The sequence below is a fragment of the Nyctereutes procyonoides genome, unplaced genomic scaffold (genome assembly GCF_905146905.1).
Source record: "Nyctereutes procyonoides isolate TBG_1078 unplaced genomic scaffold, NYPRO_anot_genome, whole genome shotgun sequence".
NCBI classification, from domain to species: domain Eukaryota; kingdom Metazoa; phylum Chordata; class Mammalia; order Carnivora; family Canidae; genus Nyctereutes; species Nyctereutes procyonoides.
Genome location: NW_026575040.1, coordinates 11,566,286 through 11,584,513, shown reverse-complemented (window position 1 = coordinate 11,584,513; position 18,228 = coordinate 11,566,286). Strand labels below are relative to the sequence as shown.

Below are 18,228 nucleotides of genomic sequence, written 5' to 3'. Positions count from 1 at the left end.
TTGTAGGATTCATTGTGCCACTACTGGTTGGCTCTTTGTTATCTTATGAGCGTTCTTTCCTAAATGGATATAGAAAGATAGTGGACAAGGGAATGAGCAAGAAAAGAACTCTTTCACTGTGTCATAACATAATACCTGGATGGTATATATTGGCTGCCAGGTTTTCTAGATGGTACACTCCCAAAGTCTCATGAACTAGGAGACTGGAGAGTGTCGTCCCCCACCCCATTTCTTAGCCAATCTCTGTTTTATGTGATGACGCCTTGGTATTTATCAACACCATGCCACCAATCTTATATAAAAATGTGGAGAGTTATTTCACATTCTGCTGTTAGGGATTTTAGTAGTCTTCAGTCAGGGTAAATTTTTTCGTGTATATATGTGTGTGTCTTCATAGATATTTTAGTGGAATGTGGGAAAGGCCACACTGAGTTATGCTATTTGGACATAATTTGAAACCTGGAGTTGAATAAGGCTTATTTAACTGAAATTAAGCTGATTGGATTGAGTCCTCTCTGAGGATTGCCTTCATTAGTTGCAATATTTGTCTTCTAATGTTATATTTTCCCTACTTCTGCTTGTTTTTCTCTTTCACTTTTATCCATAATAAGACTTTTCCCCTCAAAAGAGTAAAATGACAAGGAATCCATATTATTTTTAGTAGGGACAAGCCCTGTTAATAGAGGACTTTTACAGCCTTTGCAAGTCCATGTTCTGAGTCTCTGATAATTCAAGAAGAAGCAAGGAGAAAGGGGGTATGAGTAAAGTTGTGCTAGAGCTTGAATCTGTTATGTGCCAGGGCCTGTATTGATTGAGAGAGGATTGCCAGCTGGCAGTGGCAGTAGAAATAAGTCTCTTGGGAATGGGAAACTAACTCTAGAGGATTCCTAGTTAAGACACAGAATCTCCGGGCATTTGGAAATACTGTACTCTCCCCTGGGGAGATGGAGCGGGAATTAACTTTTCCCCTGGTCCAATGTGACTTGGTTAGAAATACAATTGAACCTGTTTGTCTTGTCCATTGTGATGTGGTAGCCCCCTAGGAACAGTCTGTTTTGTGTGGGAGTTTATTTCAGGCTGTCTCCTTGCCTGTATTGTTTCCTTTAACGGCTCTTTAAATTTTCTTTTTCCAGCAATGATGTTGTCCACTGGGCATGTACTGACCAATGTGGCAGGTCTGAGAACATAGCTGAAGCTGAAAATAGGAAAGCTGGGGGCAAGGAAGAGCCTTGAATCTTGAGGTGGGACGTTGACTCTAAGATGTCCTTGAGCAGTGGAGCCTCCGGAGGGAAAGGAGTGGATGCAAACCCGGTTGAGACATACGACAGTGGGGATGAATGGGACATTGGAGTAGGGAATCTCATCATTGACCTGGACGCCGATCTGGAAAAGGACCAGCAGAAACTGGAAATGTCAGGCTCAAAGGAGGTGGGGATACCGGCTCCCAATGCTGTGGCCACACTACCAGACAACATCAAGTTTGTGACCCCAGTGCCAGGTCCTCAAGGGAAGGAAGGCAAATCAAAATCCAAAAGGAATAAGAGTGGCAAAGACACTAGCAAACCCACTCCAGGGACTTCCCTGTTCACTCCAAGTGAGGGGGCGGCTAGCAAGAAAGAGGTGCAGGGACGCTCAGGAGATGGTGCCAATGCAGGAAGCCTGGTTGCTGCTATTGCTCCCAAGGGCTCAGAGAAGGCGGCTAAGGCATCCCGCAGTGTAGCCGGCTCCAAAAAGGAGAAGGAGAACAGCTCATCTAAGAGCAAGAAGGAGAGAAGCGAAGGAGTGGGGACTTGTTCAGAAAAGGATCCTGGGGTCCTCCAGCCAGTTCCCTTGGGAGGACGGGGTGGTCAGTATGATGGAAGTGCAGGGGTGGATACAGGAGCTGTGGAGCCACTTGGGAGTATAGCTATTGAGCCTGGGGCAGCGCTCAATCCTTTGGGAGCTAAACCGGAGCCAGAGGAAGGGGAGAATGAGTGTCGCCCGCTAAAGAAAGTCAAGTCTGAAAAGGTAAGAGGTGGCCAGATCTGGCTGCCTACTGCCAGTCAGAACTGCCCTGGACTAACCACCAAATGCTTTATACACTCTGTGGGAGGCTCATTAGTTTGTGGGTAATGACCAATTACAAGGTCAGAGCAGCTGGTAATGATAATGCGGTTTTGTTCCAAATTAGGGTATTCTCTACAGATTAATTAACAGCAGGCCTGGACGTTTTGGAGAATATCTATTGTTGGGGGCAGCTACTTGGTAGAATGAATTTTTCTCTAAGTAAAGTTGAGAACCTGCCACCTTGTCCTTGTCCCACCCTCAAACACTTGATGCTGGAGACTGGCATCAGCCTTTATGTGGTTTCCAGCTGAACTACTTTCATCCTCAGAGTCATTGATAAACAATAAATTGATAATAGGCTTTCAGTTGAGTGCGGTTCTTAATGGGATAAATAGTGCTGCTGGGTTTCTGGAACAGAAAAGGTTAAATAAGTTTCATGGTATGATATCTACCAAGTGTTCTATTGGTGGCTACCAAAGAGCAAAGGGGCAGGTAAATAGGGGAGCAAGAGGTACTGGCTGTACTAAGAAGTACTTAATCAGGCCTTATGAGTTAGTGTTGTGGCCATGCATGTTTGGCCTTGAAAGAGATTCTTTGGCCACTAAAGGTATAGTTCTTGGCCAAGTATCTCCCTCAACTATTGATAATCAAAGTGTCCTGATGGTTTAATAGCTGCCAAAGAGTGTAATGATACCTTACCTTCTGCTTGAGTTGGAAGGACAGGTGCTTGCAGCCCCAGGAGGGGCTCTCCTCCTCTGGGAAGATGATCTTAGTTCACGTCTCAGGAAATAGAGCTTGTAGGGCTGGAGCAGAGTAGGTGTGAGTCTAGGGTCAGCTCAGGCTGCCTTAAACTTAAGCAGCTTACAATTTTCTGCAAAGTGGCTGGCCTGGTGTTGAGCCCTTCATTGGCTCTTGATTTTTCCAGTCTGTGTTTTTTGCTCACCCTTTGCTTTCAGCTGATCCCAGCAGATGCAGTATAAATTGGTTTCTCTGTAATTACATCAGCTGCAACAGGGAATACCTATTTCCATATGTAAGTGTTAATAAATAGAGGCTGGATGTGTATGTTTGTGTGGTGGTGCCCTTTCTGGGCCTGGATTCCAGTGGTAGCTTGTACTTTCTTTGCTGTAGGTATTTTGGTCTTTGCCTCCGGCACATCTGTAGCTCTTAGCAACATCTGGGCTTCCCTGGTAGCAGGGCTGTGAATTTTCTTCCACTAATAACACAATGGTTCATTCCCTTTCACCAGAGGCAGCTGCCAGAGAGAAGCTGCCTGTATTTAGGTGACAGATGCTATAGTCCACCTCAGCAGCATCAAGTTCCAGCTGGCTACTGGCATGGCTTGTCCTGTGCTGGCTGTGATTTACCATTTTCTCTGGGGTGCAGATGGATAATACTGTTTTTAAAGAGGCCTAGGAGTACCAGGAGTTGTTGCTTCTGTTCCAGGCCCGTTAGACTGTTCCCTACATCTGGCTGCCGTAAACTCATGCCATATATTCATGTTCATAATCATTGTTCTTCCTGTGCTAAAAAATGGCCATTTCTGAGAGTAGACTTCTTTTCCTTTCTGTTTAGAACTCTTGACTCATGTTGCAATCTTGCAGGCCCAGTCAGTAGTCATCTGTAGGTGACAGGATTAATGATGCTGAGCTTTACATTGGATTTAAATCTAAATGTCCATTATAGTCTCCAATACAGTAGCAAGTGGAACTTGTTTTCTTTTAGAGGTCCAGGGACTGATTGGGTGGCCGCTCTTCAGAATTTAATTAGGCTGAAAGATGCAATGTATTCAGCTAAGAAAACACCTTGCTGCCAAGGAGGTTTGCCCCTTCATAATGTAGCTGTGCTATGTTCGCTTTGTTGCTCAAGGAGACTGAGAGTGGGGCAATGGAATGAGAGAGGAAAAAGAGAGAGAGACTAAAAAAAAAAAAGAGAGAGAGAGAGAGAGAGAGAGAGAGACTGTGCTTCAGTTTTTGGAAGAAAGATAAAATTGGTAGGAAGTCCTTTTTCTTAAGAAGCAGAAAGTTGCTCTGCAGTTTAATGTTACTGTAAGCCAAAACCTGGTTTCTCAGTTCCTTTCCCTGTTCCCTCAAACCTTTTGAACAGTCTGGTTCTAGGGGTGCCTTTCCATAAAGCCTTTGATCATTGAAATAATTATTTAAATGTTTGGAAGTTGCTAGGAGATGAAAACACTGTGCAGGAAGAGTGTTTCTAGAATGGGAGGAGGGGAAGACTTAAGGGAAAAGAAGGCTAGGAATCTTACAACAGATCAGCTTTTGGGAAACAAGGACTCTGGGGTTTAGGGTATAATAGGGGCTCAGTGATGATTACTACTAGAGCTTATAAGCTAAGTCTTTGAAAACTTCTTTAAGATTTTCTCTCTGAGATATGGGCTTGCCTATGCCTAATTTGTTTGGAATGTTCTTTCTATGTGGGGACAACCAACAAAACTAAAACAGCAAAACAGATGTTTTGATATAATCTGGGAATTACATACGCTGAGCTGGGAGCTCTCATGAAGAAAGAAAACTCATAAAATTTGGGAAGTGTCTTGGCTGGAATCTCCTCCTAACCATGTCCCACCCCCACCCCAACACCCAACACCTTGGAAACAGGAGGCAAGACAAATAGTTTGTGGTGTAGGATAGAATTGTCACATGTCTACACTAGCTAATGAGGGAGATAAGAGTATTCAAATCATCTACCTCAGGACCTTCTTTCTCATCTAGGTGGGTATTTCAGGCTGTGGCTGAGGGCATTTCCTCTCAGCCAAGGATGTGGATTACCCTTCATGGGATCTCACTTAGGCTCCATTACACCTTTCTCTGGAAGGGCCCACTGTGTTATTTCCCAGAGATTTAGGAGAGACCAGAAATGGCTCTTAGCAACTGCTGCTGCCCTGAATTGTTATTGAACACTCCTGTTCATACTTCCTGCCAGCTGAAGAGATGGGGGAGGGAATGTTGAGGAATAAACAAGAAGGAACTTAAGGGTTCCTGCCTGTTCCCTTGCTTTTGTTTTGATTGGTAGATTAAGTTAGGGATGGAAAGGGTAGGGAGGGAGGAAGAAGGGTGCCTGCCTGAATGTTCTAAGCTTAGAGCTTAGTGCTTGTGTTGCCACTCTAACAGGTAAGGAAAAAAGAATTTACAAACCACAGAAGGCAGTGATATATCTGTGTGGAGTCTGTCCTGCATTACAGACCCTTGTCAGAGTGGGCTTAAACCAGGAATTTAAGGTGGGACTCCTTATTTTTTCAAATCATATAAAGTAAGCAGTAGGCTCTAGTGGCTAAAGGATCTAGAGGTTTGCAACCAGAAGCTCCCTGGCCTCTTTAGCTGCTGTTTTTGATCTTGCAAGGTAGGAATAGTCTGCACTCTGCTTTCCTCCTGTTTTGGGTCTCAGCTTCTGCTACTCTCAGACTGCTACATATATTACCACATCCCCCCTTAGTTCAGGATAAAACAAAACAAAACCCATTAAGTGTGTTCTTTGCTCTTTCCCCTTCTGATCATGCTTGCCATGGTATCCTGTGTTATAAGAGCATCTTCCTTTGCCCTTGGTTTTGTTTTTCTGCCCTAGTTTATGCCTTCCAGCTCAGTTTTCTCATGTTACAATCCCTCATTGCCCAACCAAGGTCAGGTCTCTTTTTCTTTCTGATCCAAGGCTTTCTCTCTTAAAGCCTTCCTCCTTCACTAGCTGTTCTTTCTTAGCTATTGATTGCATAGCAGTCAGCCATGCTTCCTGAAGCCAAATGTCCTCAAGCATTTTCCTTCATGGAAAAAATTAAAAAGAAGTTGATATTTATGTGGGACAGAGATGCAACAGAGCCTGAGCTTAATTTATTTCTTCTTAGGTAGCTCTTGTTTTCCACCTGGGTGTTGCAATTCAAGGGGGGGGGGCATAGAAAAATTACCTTATCCGATCTCCTCATTTTTTGGAAGAAACTAAGACCAGGGAGGTCATGTGATTTGCCTAGGCTTTTACAGGTAGTCAGTGGCAAAGCCATGCTTAGAAACCAGGTTTTTTGGTGACCAACTTCTTGTGGCATATTGTTGCTCTGGGATTATTAAAGTGTCTTCAACTGTGGGGATCCCTGGGTGGTGCAGCGGTTTGGCGCCTGCCTTTGGCCCAGGGCGCAATCCTGGAGACCCGGGATCGAATCCCACGTCAGGCTCCCGGTGCATGGAGCCTGCTTCTCCCTCTGCCTGTGTCTCTGCCTCTCTCTCTCTCTCTCTCTGTGACTATCATAAATAAATAAAAATTCAAAAAAAAGTGTCTTCAACTGTAATGAGAGATTCTGTTTTTCAACTCTAAAAACTACCTTAGAAACGTTGTATGTAAATTCCCAGATAGGCTAGAAATTGTTTTCATTGTTTTTCATACTGATTTTAACATTGTAGATGCTCAATAAACAAAGATCCTTGAGTTTAGGGTTTTTTGGTATGATGATGATGTTTGCAAAGAACTATTTATAGCTGGTGTTAAATCTATCCTATTATAGCTAAAGAGGGAAAAAGTTACTTTTAAACTGCTGCTTTGAGCTTGGTTTTCTGTGTGTGTGTTTTCTGATTTTTTCTGGAATATTGCATTCAAATTTCCTTTGTAATCATTGGTGCATTGCCAGTTCCCTCTTTCTTTGCAATTGCATGTAAGATAAAACTAGTGCTTCTTGGACATACCACTAATAGGTAGACCTTAAATGTATTGTGGATATTAACTGTTTTGTAAAAACATGACATATATACTGTTGAATACCATTCATTCAGTACATTGAATGCATTTTATTTTTATTTTTAAAAAATTTAATTGAGATATAGTTGACAATCAAGTGCATTTTTGATTCCAGGTATTGTACTTGGTGCTGGGTATGCATTAGTAAATAAAACAGAGAAGATTCTTGCTCTTTGGACCTTATAGTTTACCATCTACTCTAGTAGAATCCCTAAAAGTGTGGCCCATAAAACCATGTGTATCACATCAGCTGAGTGTCAAAATGCAGATTCTTGGACCCTACCCCAGTTTTGCTAAATAAGTTTTAGGAATAGGGGCCCAGAAATCTTCCAGAAGTCTCTCCAGAGGAGCACCTGGGTGGCTCAGTGGTTGAGCATCTGCCTTTGGCTCACGTTGTGATCCTGGGGTCCTGGGATCGAGTCCCACATCAGGGGGAACCTGCTTCTCCCTCTGCCTAAGCCTCTGCCTCTCTCTGTGTCTCACATGAATAAATAAAATCTTTAAAAAAAAAAGTCTCTCCAGATAATTTCTATATACTTTAACATTTGAGAACCATTGTGAATTTTCTTTTTAAGGTGAGAATTGGGAACCACTTCTGACATGAAATGCTAGCCTTCTTTATAAACTTAAATTTCACATCAACTTTTATCTATAACTTAGAGGTTAAGAGTGTAAACTCTGGAGCAAGAATAGCTGGTTTATATCCCAGCTTTGCCACTTATTAACTGGGTAATCTTGAGCAAGTTACTTAACTGCTCTACTTCAGTTTTTTTCATCTGCGAAATGAGGAAAACAATAGTTCCTATGTAGTGTTGTTATGAGATTAAATTAGTTAATGCATATAAAACGCTTTGAACAGTGCTTGGCATCCAGTAGGAAGCATTCAATAAATATTAGAGAGAAAAACATGTTTAAGTTAAAATATGTCTCAGTCTGCCCTAGGCAATAATGGGCTGAAATACAACATTCCACCTATACAGGAAGCCCAGTATTAATAGATAAACATGTTGGCTAAGATTTTGAGGGCTGTGCTCAGAAGTTCCAAACCTGGGTTGGGAAATTTTCATGCTGGTGACGGGTTCTAAAGCTCCTGATATTTATAGTGGGGTTTGGAAAAGGGGAGAGACTGAAAATTGGCTTTAAAAAAACTTGAAGTAGCCTGTTGAATTTCACATTTCATATAAATTGAGTTTCCTTTCTGGCCATATCCCCAAATGTGGGATTGCGTATGTTGGATAGATGTTTTTGTGGGTTTGCCAGCCTCTACAATCCCTTGTATGCTGGAAGAGCACTAAATGCTTTTTGTTTCTACATAAGAGTGCATGGAAAATCTAAGTCCCAGTTCTTAATCTTCCTTCCCCAGTGCGAACTTGTATTTTTGCCATTTGGGTATAAGAGCTTTTACCAGCAGAGCTCATCCAGTGAGGCAGCAGGACTTGGGCTTTCAGGCTGGAGGTGGCAGTAACATACACAGCTGAGATCCTGCCACTGCTGGCTGTCTAAGCCCTCCTCTCTGTGGTTTTCACTCTTCAAGCCATGCTTGAGTAACCCGCCTCCAGAGCTGCTGACAGGGCCGTGTTCAGAGGCCTTGGAAATTACACTGTTCATTTCCTTATCATCCCCTGACCTGCAGTGCAGAGCCTTCTGGTGCAGGAACAAGGCAGAAAAAAAAATCCAGAGGGCTCCCAGCCAGCATGTGTCAAGGGCTACAAAGAAGGAAATTGGACTTGCTCACTTCAAAACCATGGAGTTAGGCTTTGATTTTTGGTTCCTGCCGAGAGTTATTTGTGTGTGTGCGCATGTTTTATCTCTGTGTATATGTATAGAATGAGTCTGTGTATGGCAAAGCTGTAGAGGAGGAGCATCTGAAAGTAGAGAGCAGAGGAAAGATTGCTTTTTCTCTTCGGTTAATTTCCCAGTTGTGCCATTGGGATGGGCCTGGAAGGATTAGCATCAGGAAGGTGCCAAGCCATATTAATATTTTAAAATATATTTCTCTTGGTACAACTTAGTCATGGTTGACAGCACCCACCCAAGTAAGAAGCTTCCCTGGCAGGCTGAGGAGACATTTTTAACAAATCCTATGCCTGAAGTCATTCATCCTAGAAGACATTGATGTAATCAGTGTTTAAGCTACCTGAGAAAGGATAGACTTTGGGTGAGTCTTGGGTAAGAGGAATAGCGAACAGCTCTTTTGAGATGGAGGATAGTGTGACAAAAGAGAGACAGACAGAAGGAATTTATAGCATTTTGAGATTTTTCTGTTTATAGGGGAAAATTCTGTTGTGTTTAGAAGAACCTGTCCTAGATTTTTCAGCATTACAAAACAGTCTAGGGATGCCTGGGTGGCTCAGTAAATTAAGCTTCTGCCTCTGGCTTAGGTCCTTGGGGTCCTGGGATCAAGCCCCATGTCTGGCTCCCTGCTTGGTGGGGACCTTACTCTCTCTGCCACTCCCCTCTGCTTGTGCTCTCTCTCCCTCTCTCAAATAATTAAAAAAAAAAAAAACTGGCAAAAAACAATCTATCTCCTTTTTCCTTTAGCATTTCTCTTGCCCTAGGACACCTAAAGGAAACACTTTCAAGCTAAAGAAGTAAAATGTGGGTGGTGAGAGGCTCTTGAGCAGAATTTACAATCATTCTGTTCTTAATTTTCCTTTTTTAGATTTCCACTGCCTTAATGTCATTGGTGATATTGGAGCCTTTGTGAAGTGGGGGGAAAAAGAAGTCTTTGAGTTTTCAGACCCTAGAGGTTTTTTTAAATCCTAAGTGTCTCTCTTGTTAGAAGTACTCTGTAGAGAAGTGTTTTCACATGAGAAAGTGATAGGTAAGGTGAGAGGGGATTACTTTCTTTCTCCTTTTTATAAAGCAGTAGTCCCTATATCATCAGCAGCAGCAGCATCTGGAAACTTGTTAGAAATTCAAATATCAGAGCTCATCCCAGTCCCCCAAGTCAGAAACTCTGGGGCTAAAAAAAAAAAAAAAAAAGAAAAAGAAACTCTGGGGCTGAGGCCCAACAATTTATGTTTGTTTTGTTTTTAAGATTTTATTTATTTAGGGGATCCCTGGGTGGCGCAGCAGTTTGGCGCCTGCCTTTGGCCCAGGGCGCGATCCTGGAGACCCGGGATCGAATCCCACGTCGGGCTCCCGGTGCATGGAGCCTGCTTCTCCCTCTGCCTGTGTCTCTGCCTCTCTCTCTCTCTCACTGTGTGCCTATCATAAATAAATTTAAAAAAAGATTTTATTTATTCATGAGCGATACAAAAAGAGAAGCAGAGACATAGGCAGACCTGAGCCAAACGCATACACTCAACCACTGAATCACCCAGGAATCCCCACGATTTGTATTTTAAAAAATTTTTTTTTTAATTTTTATTTATTTATGATAGTCAGAGAGAGGAGAGAGAGGCAGACAGAGACATAGGCAGAGGGAGAAGCAGGCTCCATGCACCGGGAGCCCGACGTGGGATTTGATCCCGGGTCTCCAGGATCGTGCCCTGGGCCAAAGGCAGGCGCCAAACCGCTGCGCCACCCAGGGATCCCAACGATTTGTATTTTAATATTAGTTCTTTTTTTGATCATGATATACACTGAAGTTTGAGATTGTAATGGAGCATCTTCTCCTTTTTAATAATGAGGATCAAATTGGAAGGAATACCTAAGGGTCTGGGACTTTGAGAGCAGTAAAGATATTTAAAATACTTAACTTTTCCAAGCTGCTTTTCTTATCTGTAATGTGGAGGTGAATAATAGTTCTGACCTTATTGTGAGGATTAGATCAGATAAAGAACGTTAAATACTCAGCACAGTGCCTAGCATATTGTAACTTCTCAATAAATGTTAGCTATTGCTGATACTGTTATAGGCTATGAAGTGCAAGGTCATTATGAAATTAAGATGACAGGATATTTTTAGAGACTTTAAAGAGTTAAGCGCCTGAAGGTTTTGGAAAGAATGAGTTTTTGATAGTTTATATTCTAACTCCTACTGGTTTCCCGGAGGGCTTGAGGAGAGATTGGTTCAGAGCACTCAGAGCTGTTGAGGTTTGGAGTTCTATTGTTTGATTAGTTAGTTTGGAAGTGTTTGTTGGACTCCTTCTGGTATAGGGTTGATCTCAGATTGAAGAACCATGGCTCTTACTTAGCTGTTTCCCATTAAAGTTAGATTTTTTGGTATATATTCAGGCCTTCTGAATTGTTTTTCTGAGGATTGAAATGAATGTAACATGATTGCTTTTGTTTAGAAAATGTTTTCCCTTCTGTAAAGGAGTACAGACTTCAGCCTTTCGAAGGAATTACAACTACAGGTAGTCTGAACAATGAGGAGAAGAATGAGGATTAAGATACTTCTTTTTGTGAACTTGTCACTAGCTGCAGGAAATAAGACAATTCTTACATTTTGGTAGTGGTCTGTTTTCAACTTGAAATGTCCATTGGGAGAATACAATTTGTGTGCCTGAAAAATGCACTAATTGAGTATTTTTAAATTTGAGACCATTGGATTCCAGTGGTCTAGTAAATACTATATTGTGTTTAGATGAGCCATACCTGGCCATGAAATGCTTTTTCGTCTTTTTTTTTTTTTTAAATTAAGGGATAATTGACATATTAGTTTCAGGTGTATAACATGGTGATTTGGTATTTGTATGTATTTGCAAAATGATCACAATAAATCCAGTTAATATCTGTAACTACAGGGATCCCTGCGTGGCGCAGCAGTTTAGCGCCTGCCTTTGGCCCAGGGCACGATCCTGGAGACCCGGGATCGAATCCCACGTCGGGCTCCGGGTGCATGGAGCCTGCTTCTCCCTCTGCCTGAGTCTCTGCCTCTCTCTCTCACTATCTCTATCTCAATGCCTATCATAAATAAATTAAAAAAAAAATTTTTTTTAAATATCTGTAACTACATATAGTTACAAATTTTTTTTTTTTGTGATAAGAATGTTCAAGATTTACTCTCCTAGCTACTTTCAAATATACCATATAGTATTAATTAACTGTGGTCACCATGACATACATTAATTATGTCCCCATGGCTTATTCATTTTATTCATTAATTTAAAAGATTTTATGAGAGACACAGAGGTAGAGACATAGGCAGAGGGAGAAGCAGGCTCCCTGTAGGGACCCTAATGCAGGATTAGATCCCAGAACCTCGTGAACATGACCTGAGCCAAAGGCAGACGCTCAACCACTGAGTCACCCAGGTGCCTGGCTTATTTATTTTATAACTGGAAATTAGTACCTTTCGACCTTATCCCATTTTACTCACTTCTCAGGCAACCACTGGTCTATTCTCTATATCCATAAGCTTAGGTGTTTTTTTAAGTTCCACATAAAGGGGTGCCTGGGTGGCTCAGGCAGTTAGATGTCTGACTCCTGATTTTGGCTCAGGTCATGATCTCAAGGTCATGAGATCATCCCTGCTTTTGGCTCAGGTCATGATCTCAAGGTCATGAGATAATCCCTGCATTGGGCTCTACACTGGGTGTGGAGCCTGCTTTAAGAGTCACTTTCTCCCTCTCCCTTTGCCCAATCCACTTACCCCCACCCCACCCCCACATGCATGCTTATGCTCTCAAAAAAAATTATACATGTAAGTGAAATCATATAGTATTAATCTTTTTCTGACTTATTTCACTTAGCATAATGCCCTCAAGGTCCCTCTGTGTAGTTGCAAATGGCAAGATTTCATTCCTTTTTTAATGAATGAAAAGTATTCCATTTTATGTACATATACACATGCCACATTTTTTTTCCCATTCATCCATTGGCGGACATTTAGGTTGTTTTCATCTCTTGGCTATTGTAAATAATGCTACAGTGAACAATGGGTACATATATCTTTTCACATTAGTATTTTTGTTTTCTTTGGGTAAATATCCACAAGTGGAATTGCTGGATTATATGGTTTTTAAGATTTTGTTTATTCATGAGAGACAGACAGACACAGAGACACAGACAGAGGGAGAAGCAGGCTCCTCAAAGGGAGCCTGATATGGGACTCGATCCCCAGACCAGGTTCACACCCTGAGCCAAAGGCAGATACTCAACTGCTGAGCTACACCCAGGCGTCCCTGTTTTTAGTTTTTTAAGGAAACTATTTTTCATAGCGGCTGCACCAGTTTACATTCCCACTAATAGTGCACAAGTGTTTATTTTTCTCTACATCCTCACTAACACTTGTTATTTCTTTTTAATAATAGCTATTCTAACAGGTATGAGGTATACCTTATTGTGGTTTTGATTTGCATTTCTCCGATGATTAGTGACATTGAACATCTTTTCATGTACCTGTTGGCCATTCTGGTATCTTCTGTTGGCCTCCATTTTTGTTATTGGGTTCTTCCCATCATAAGTTTTTTGTAAACTGGTACCCAGCCCACTCAACTCAGAGTTGCTATTTCCTATATATTTCTTCAGAAGTTAAGTACTTAACTCTGCGCTGAATCAATCCTCAGTGAAAGGTACAGAGAGTATTGTAGAAAGGAGGTATACATATTCATCATACACCAAGCAAAGTAATATGAGGTTAGAGAAATTAACATTCAAGCTGAAGAGTCCCTTAGTGTGGAGGCTTCTCAACTAGAAGTATGTATCAGAATCACTTTGGAGCTTCTACAAAAGTAAAAGTGCCCTACTGAAGTGAAATCTTTAGAATTGGGGACCCCAAGCATGTACATATTTTTTAAAACTTCAACAGATGCTTTCCATGTACCTTTTGGTTAAAAACCACTGTCATTGTGGAAGTTGTCCTTGTTTTTTTTTTTTTTTTTTTGCCATTTCCAGATGGAGCTATGTGCTGCACTTTAGATATCATAGGATTCTCAAATGTTTCACAGCATACTCAAAATTCTCCAACTCTCCTTTTTCATTTCTCATTGTGTTGGAGTCATTTCAGAATATAGCTATAATGAGTCTGACTTCTCATTACCTTCCTAATTAGAACTAATTCCTGAATTTCTGACGGTTATTGTATGTATGTATGTTTTTATTTATTTTTAAAAGATTTTGTTTATTCATGAGATACACAGAGAGAGAGCCATAGAGGGAGAAGCAGGTTCCCTGCACAGAGCTGGTGGGACTCGATCTCAGGATCCCGGGATCACCACCTGAGCCAAAGGTGATGAGCCACCCAGGTGCCCCTAGTTACAGTTTTTATTTATTTGTTTGTTTATTTTTAAAAGATTTTTTTTATTCATTCATGAAGGACAGAGAGAGAGAGAGAGAGGCAGAGACACAGGCAGAGGGAGAAGCAGGCTCCATGCAGGGAGTCCGATGTGGGACTCGATCCCGGGTCTCCCAAGTTCACGCCCTAGGCCAAAGGCAGCCGCTCAACCTCTGAGCCACCCAGGCGTCCCTAGTTACAGTTTTTAAAGGAGATATCCGTATCAGTGTTACTGATTCCATTTTAAATTATCGTACCAGAATTTTTAAGGCAAATTTGAGCAAAATTCTTATGACTAGATATGTTTGCCATATAGGGAACTTGTGGTATTTTTAAAAATATAAATTAGAAGAGAGTAGAAGACAGGTTTAGATAATCTAAATTTATTGCTAATCCAAAAACAGTTTATTTTCTAATCTGTTTGTGAATGTATTTCTGTGTTTGTTAGACCATAGGTGTTCATAATTTTCTGGAAATTCATGGCATCCCAATAAAAAAAATAACATAGCTATCCAATAAAGACTTTATTCTTGAGCATGTTTCTGGACACATTCAAATTAAACATGCTCTTAAAAAGAGAGAACATCACCACATGTAAATAGTAGAAGTCCCCTAAGTTTTTTGCTTTTTTAAATAAACATATACTATTTCTTTGAAGTTAAGAAGAGAATTAAATGTTTTTGAGGAAGTATTTCCCTGCTGGGATTTTAGGTCTCATGCCTAAGGAAGAATAATTAGAATGCGATAGTGGTTATCAGAAATGAACACATACTTGAATATGCTGCAAATTCAGTTAAACACATGACGGAATGACACATCTTGGCCAAAATTATAATTATATAATATTAAATTCTCATATAATAAAATTTAAATTATGTTTTGTTTTTTTAAGATTTTATTTATTTATTAATGAGAGAAATAGGTAGAGACATAGGTAGAGGGAGAAGCAAGCTCGCTGCAGGGAGCCCGGTGTGGGACTTGATCCCAGAACTCCGGGATCATGCCCTGAGCCAGAGGCAGACACTCAACCACTGAGCCACCCAGGCATCCCTAAAATACAGTTTTTAGTACCGGTACATGTATTACTTATGCTTTCAGAATCTATATTGATCTATTGTTTAGATCTTTTTAGGTTTTGGAGTATTTCAAACATATATACTACTGAATAGGGAAAGAAAAAATGGCAAATGTGGGGAAGAAGTCATTATACGATGTGACTACACATTTATATACACCATATTAGACTAGATCTTAAATCCGTCAGTATGCATATTCGTAAACATCTGGTAGAGTGTCTGTTTTAGATAAAATATGCCATAAGGCATTTTTCATTTTGCTTATACATATGTGCTTAGATTGAGAATGTGGAGACTTGAAATCAAACAAGCTGATTGCTTACTACAATTTCAGAAGGAGGCTGAGAAATGTTTTCATTTTTGTTTGCGTCTAGTATCTTTCCTGTCCTTCCCCATCCCTTACAAGGATCAGGTTCTAAAGTCAGGGTATGAAGCACTTGGTCAGAAAATACTCTTGAAAATTACTTAGGATGTCCCCCTGTTGGAGATTGGCATACCGGCTTCATAAATTCAACACAATTTTTTTCTCCAGCAGTAAAACTATTATTTTTTTCAGTTTGAAGTCTCATATAAAATCTGGCTTGTGTTTAAGGATTGTACTGATGAAAAATATGTATTTATAAATACTGGAGTTCCCCTAACCCTGACTAAATAACTTGTACTATGAGAGGCACATGGGAATGGAAGCCAGATAAGTCAACAGACAGTTCAAATCTCCCATCTCTGTCTCTCTCCGGAATATATACTCAATGAGTAAAATAACTGTGAGACCCAAACCATTCAGATTGTTCTTTCTTTTCTTTTTATTGCCAGCCACATATAATTAATTTGATTATGTTAAATGTATATATCCAGTTATCTACTTAGTATACAAAGACATTTTATGACAGAGGAAATCTTGGAGTGCAGATTCTCTCTGTAGTGGAAATTTACAGGTCCTTGGATTGAACCGAGTTCAGAATAATGAATATTCTTCTGCAGCATTTACTTTTCAAGTCCAACTTTAATGTTCCTCACAATAACCACAAATTTTTTCTCTTTTAGGCTTCCTTGGTCAGTGAAAAAATAGGCCATTTCTGGGGCACCTAGGTGGCTCGGTCAGTTCAGCATCTACTTTCAGTGTGAGTCATGGTCCTAGGGTCCCAAGATCGAGCCCCGCTTGAGGCTCCCTGCTCAGTGGGGAGCCTGCTTCTCCCCTCCTACTCATGCTCTCTCTCGCTCACTCTCTCAAATAAATAAATAATTTAAAAAATAGTCTGTTTCTTTTATATGGTAGCCTCAGGTTTTATCCTTGAGTTAAACAAGAATCATCCTATAGGCAAACTGAAGAACAGAGCTATTCTATTCTACTAACATAAATATCCCTGAGCCTAGTGTCTTTTAGGCTTAGTGCCTTTAGTAACTTCTTTGAGTACTCTTTACTTTCTATCCTTTCCTGACTGTCCTCTAGAATCTGAACCATGCTTTAAAAAAAAACAAAACAGTTTTAATTATTTTTTGTTATTTCTGAGACTCTTAACATTTGTTACTAGTCCTGTCTTAATCAAGTGAGATTATATTTAGTTATACAGATTTAGAGAGGTATTTTCTTCTTCCTCCTCCCCTATTAAAAATAATTAACTAGGAAAATGAAACCGTGTTTTATGTTCTCTATAGGCGTTCATTACACTCTGGGCACAGCATTGATTGTATCAAGAAAACCACTGTACTATTGACAATGAGGTTTTACTAATTCTTTGAAATTGCTATTAAGCTACTGCTAGGTACTCCTTAGAGATGGCACTGCTGTGAATAGCATACCTTATTTGAAGGCATGGTGCCAATGGCATGCTTTCAGCTGTGTACTGGTGGCAGCTCTTGGAGAGAACATTGCACTTGCCCTATAGGACAGGATAAACAAAAGTATTCCTATTGAAGAGCTAGGTAAAGATAATTCTATAAAATAAAAGATTCTGGGTAAAGGCCAATAAATGTCACTGAGGCAGGAGAGAAGTATAGTTTGCTTCTTTTTAAGAAGCAGTTTGGGCAGGGCAAAACTCCCAGATACGGGCATTCTAAGCTTACTGATTTGGGAAGCTCTGAGTTTCACAAAGCCCCTCAGCCTTTGTGAAATGGAACTTCTTTTCAGAAGTGAGGATAGGGATGAGACAAACTTAAAGGCTTAAAAGTAATGCCACTTTCCAACCCTCTAATCACTCTCTTAGAACTAAACAGGTGTCCTCAGATAACACACAGAGGCAAAGATTGACTATTATTTAGAACCCAAGTTAGAGCAGTCCCTAGCTTCTGCTGGATTAGTGACCTGAAGTGGCATTCAAGGAAAGAAAAGTCTGGGAAGATACTTGGAAAAAAATACAATGACATTTTCGTATTGGACCAAAATTCTCAGATTTTTTCATTTGTTTGATTCCCTAGTCACATTTCATCCTCCATTTCATATCTAATAACCAAAATCAAGAGAAAAGGGCCAGGCAAATCTGCTTTAATCCTTCCCATTCCCTTGTCCCCATAGAGCTTTGATACTCGTGAAAGCTTGTCCAAATGAACTGCTGACAGCCTGAGAAGTATGTTTGGAAGATAGTGGCAGTGAAGAGATAGTGGGGTTAGGCTTTGTGATGTGGGGAATGAGTGCTTGAATATAAATTTTGGTGGTTTGTTTTTACTTTTATTTCTATTTTTATTAAAGATTTTATTTATTTTAGAGAGAGAGTATACTAGCAGGAATAAGAACAGAGGAAGAGAGAGAGTGGGAAAGACTCTCAAGCATAGGGCAGCCCGGGTGGCTGAGCGGTTTAGTGCCGCCTCAGCCCAGGGCCTGATCCTGGAGACCCAGGATCCAGTCCCACGTCGGGCTCCCTGCCTGGAGCCTGCTTCTCCCTCTGCCTGTGTCTCTGCCTCTCTCTCTCTCTCTCTCTCTCTCTCTCTCTCATAAATAAAATCTTTAAAAAAAAAGAATCTCAAGCATATTCTGCTGAGCATCGAATCCAACATGGGGCTCAATCCCACAACCCTGAGCTCATTACCTGAGCTGAGATCAAGAGGCACTTAGCTGACTGAGCCATCCAGGTGCCCTGGGAGAGAAAGAATTCTAAGCAGGCTATACCTTAGTATGGAGCCCAATATGGTGCTGCATCTCACAACCCTGACTGACATCATGAGCTAAGCCGAAATCAAGAGTTGGACGCTCAGCTGACTGAGCCACCCAGGTGCC

General features: G+C 40.9%; 1 protein-coding gene across 4 annotated transcripts in view; it reads left to right on the top strand.

Moving 5' to 3' along the window:
- Window positions 1–18,228, top strand: part of ZNF609 (zinc finger protein 609) — a 208,308-nt gene that overhangs the window by 29,075 nt on the left and 161,005 nt on the right. For 3 of the 4 annotated variants that reach the window (XM_055319671.1, XM_055319670.1, XM_055319672.1), the window contains exon 2: window positions 1,134–2,007. In XM_055319671.1, the coding sequence (XP_055175646.1) occupies window positions 1,261–2,007 (747 nt within the window). In that variant the 5' untranslated portion in view covers window positions 1,134–1,260. The remainder of the gene's footprint in view (window positions 1–1,133; window positions 2,008–18,228) is intronic. The other variant, XM_055319673.1, reaches the window with a different exon arrangement.